Below are 3,415 nucleotides of genomic sequence, written 5' to 3' on the forward strand. Positions count from 1 at the left end.
TACGTAATATGGCGTCAATGTTGAAAATGAACGATCACTTGGGATCAGGAAACTCATTGATGAAAACATTACATTATCGTTGCAGAACTGTAGAATCGCCGATCAAAATACAACCTGTTCGCAAAGTTGAGTTAGCATACGTGTTAGTTACGACAAATGATTACGATAATCGAAAATATTTTTTGTTTTCGATAATTTTGATCATTTGTTAATTAGCGGCTAAAAAAAATGAAAACATAAATTTGAAATAATTTGAATAATTTTTATTTGGATTTGTTTCAGTTGATCTTGTTGTGTGTTTAACAAATTATCGTTCGTTGAGTCGCTCTCTCATTGTTTTTCACGAAACGCTTGCAACAATTCGAAACTTCATCCCTACAAAGAAATAATTGATTAAAATGTTTGAATCATGTTAAGTGTATATTGTCATATATTTAATAGAAGGAAATCAGCATGACGTGTTTCCCATCCAAAGTCGAACAAAAAATCATCCTAATTATAAAGTACTGTTTAGAAGAATATACGAAGCGTAAAGTTCTTTCTTATTTTAATCTACTTGATGGTTTTCGAATGAATAAAATCCAACGAAGATAATTATAGATTTGAAACTCTTCTTATTCATACGGTATTACTGGACGGATTTTTAATATAATCAGATCCTTTTTTATCTAAAAGAAAGAACAGATCGTAAACGAAATCAGCAACTGACTGGACAGAAGCTGGTGAAAGCCGTCCAAAATGACCAAAGACGCAAATATAAATTGGCAATGTATTAATTAGCTTTCGTATTTTGGTATGCACATGTATTTTGTTCATCGATTACTTTTAGAACAGTAGAACCACCAATGAAACATCATATACAATGTATCACATAGACATTATTACATTACATTCGTTTGCATTCAATATAATTGAAAATATATCGAATATCAATCACATAAGTGAACAAAATAATTTGACTCCATTTTATTTTTTATTGCTACACACTTTTTCTTATACATTTCTAGATTCACCAGCCACAATCAATTCAATACGCTAAATTTGGTGTCTCTCTCAATCTTACTTTGTGCTGACGAAGAGAAAATATGCAAAAGTATTTTATTTGTCAATATTTTATTTGTAAATATTAAACAAATAAATGGATATCGTTTCCGAAACGATCGTACACTTCCTCTGATTTTGTTATGTTTCACCCTATGAAGTTGATTAATAATTTCACAATTACTAATCTTTCATCCTCTGTATATATATATATATATATATATATATATATATATATATATATATATATATATATATATATATATATAGTGGAGATGGTAATTAATAAAAACTGAAGAAAGTGCTCAATACTGTTGTAGAGCAAATATGCGTTTTATTTTTTATTACCGTATCTTTCTGTTAAGTTACATTATTGTTTCGGCTACAAGGCCATTTTTTTGCCGTCGCTATTTGGGGATGAAAGAGTGGAAGAGTGAATGAGGTCAAGGGGGTTTTCGAGGAGTGCGGAAGAGGGAGAGAGGAAGGGAACAAAGAGGGAAGGTGGTGGGGGCGTTTGGTATATCAATAATGTTTTAGTTTTGGGGTTAAGGAACTTGTAGGTGAGAGGTTGGGAGGAGGGGGGTTACTTTAAAATTCGAGTCTTAGTGTTGAACAGCTCAAGACATGCTTACCAAGAAATCACCTCACCAACGAGACGCTAAAACTTTAACAATAAGACTCGAATTTTAAAGTAACACCCCTCCTCCCACCCCCACATATTCCCCTCCCCCTCATGTATCCCTATGCCCTCAGCCACGCCAGAAATGAACCTCCCAACCCCTCCCCCACAAGTTCCTTAAACCCCAAAACTAAAACATTATCGACATACCAAACGCTCCTCCCACCTTTCCTCCTTGTTCCCTTCCTCTCTTCCTCTTCCGCCCTCCTCGCAAATCCCTCTGACCTCAGTCACTCTTCCACTCTTTCATCCAAAAATAGCGAACATTTCTGTATAAGTCTGAGGACGCTACAGACGGCTCAAAAAACGGCCGTGTAGCCGAAACAATAATGTAACTTAACAGAAAGATACGGTAATAAAAAATAAAACGTATATATACATATACATATATATATATATATATATATATATATTATTGTTCTACTTATTGCTGTATATATTATCTATTATTTATAATTAAAGATTCCCATATCGTGTTAAATTCTATACTAAGTCTACTAAGTAATTGATTGTTTCCCAGCATATGTGCTGCTTCTTAATCTCTGCCGTTCTTTTCTGTCTATAATTTTTACTTTGTCCCACAATGGTAATGTGGGCGACCGAAAATACAATTGCGAATTACTTGGGACCTTTATCCTGTTATGGCTGACGTAACAAGAGTATTCTACCCTCATGAAATAAATAAAGGGTTCCTTTCGAAATTTTATCCAATTTCCCGAGTTCGAAAGAAACATTCCCGAGTTCGTCAATATACAATCGGAGAAGGTCGGAGATTACATCGACCGAAACGTTGTGAAAATGACACTCAATATGAGAACAGTAGTCCGAAGAATCTAGATAATACGAATAACCAATCCTCATCTCCAAAATTCAGAAACGTAATACTCAGCCTAACATTCACAGGCAACATCAATTGGAACAAATACATTGAGGACATTGCCAAGGTTGCTGCAAATAATGTGGGCTCCATCTACTGTGCTAGAAAATTACTCACACCAGAGAACATCTTATATCTTTAGAAGGCACAATTGGCCCATGCATGGAGTATCGTTGTCACATCTGGACTGGTGCATCTACGACTGATCTCTAACGTTTAGACAGGATCCACAAAGAATCTCAAATCTAATAGGTCCTACAGTCAACCAGACTCCAACCCCTGTCCCATCGCCGCAGTAGCCCTTACATTCAAAGTAGCAACATGACTTGCTGTGAAAAAAAAGTAAAAAAAAAAATAGTCGAATGATATTAAACTGATCTTACGTGACTTCTGGCCCAATCTAAAACGGATTGTATGTTCGTTCGCAAGGTACATGGTATCTTACCGCGGCTAGCGCACACACACACACGTTTGTCTCTTGTCCAAACGTCACCAACGTTATAAGCCCTATTATTATCCCAACAATCGACCTCTGTGAAAAAAAAGAAAGAAAGAATGCATTTACAAAAGTAAAGAAATAACAACTTAAATAAGAAACAAATATGTCTTTCATATTAACCAAGCCGAAGAGAATTAGTAAAATATAAATAGTTGAAAACTATGGAAATTGACAACAGACTCTTTTCATTGATGACGTAATTCACACTAACTCTTAACTGCGGCCTGTTCTCTCAGCTTCTAATAACGTGTCACGCTTCAGTGAAAAAAGAAAACTCGACAAATATTGTAGATAACAGCTCAGGGCAAAACATTTGTCA

The 3,415-nt window shown here is 34.9% G+C and overlaps 1 protein-coding gene across 1 annotated transcript in view; it reads right to left on the reverse strand.

The window, feature by feature from the left end:
- Positions 1–248: 248 nt before the first annotated feature.
- The window catches only part of LOC145291413 (uncharacterized), a 24,046-nt gene continuing 20,879 nt past the window's right edge, over positions 249–3,415 (reverse strand). The window contains exons 3-4 of the mRNA XM_080137221.1: positions 2,981–3,129; positions 249–375 (exon numbers count right to left, since the gene is read on the reverse strand). Coding sequence (XP_079993347.1) covers positions 370–375; positions 2,981–3,129 — 155 coding nt within the window. The 3' untranslated portion in view covers positions 249–369. The remainder of the gene's footprint in view (positions 376–2,980; positions 3,130–3,415) is intronic.

Source organism: Euprymna scolopes, chromosome 12 (assembly GCF_053919585.1).
Source record: "Euprymna scolopes isolate OS-2025 chromosome 12, ASM5391958v1, whole genome shotgun sequence".
Lineage (NCBI taxonomy): Eukaryota > Metazoa > Mollusca > Cephalopoda > Sepiida > Sepiolidae > Euprymna > Euprymna scolopes.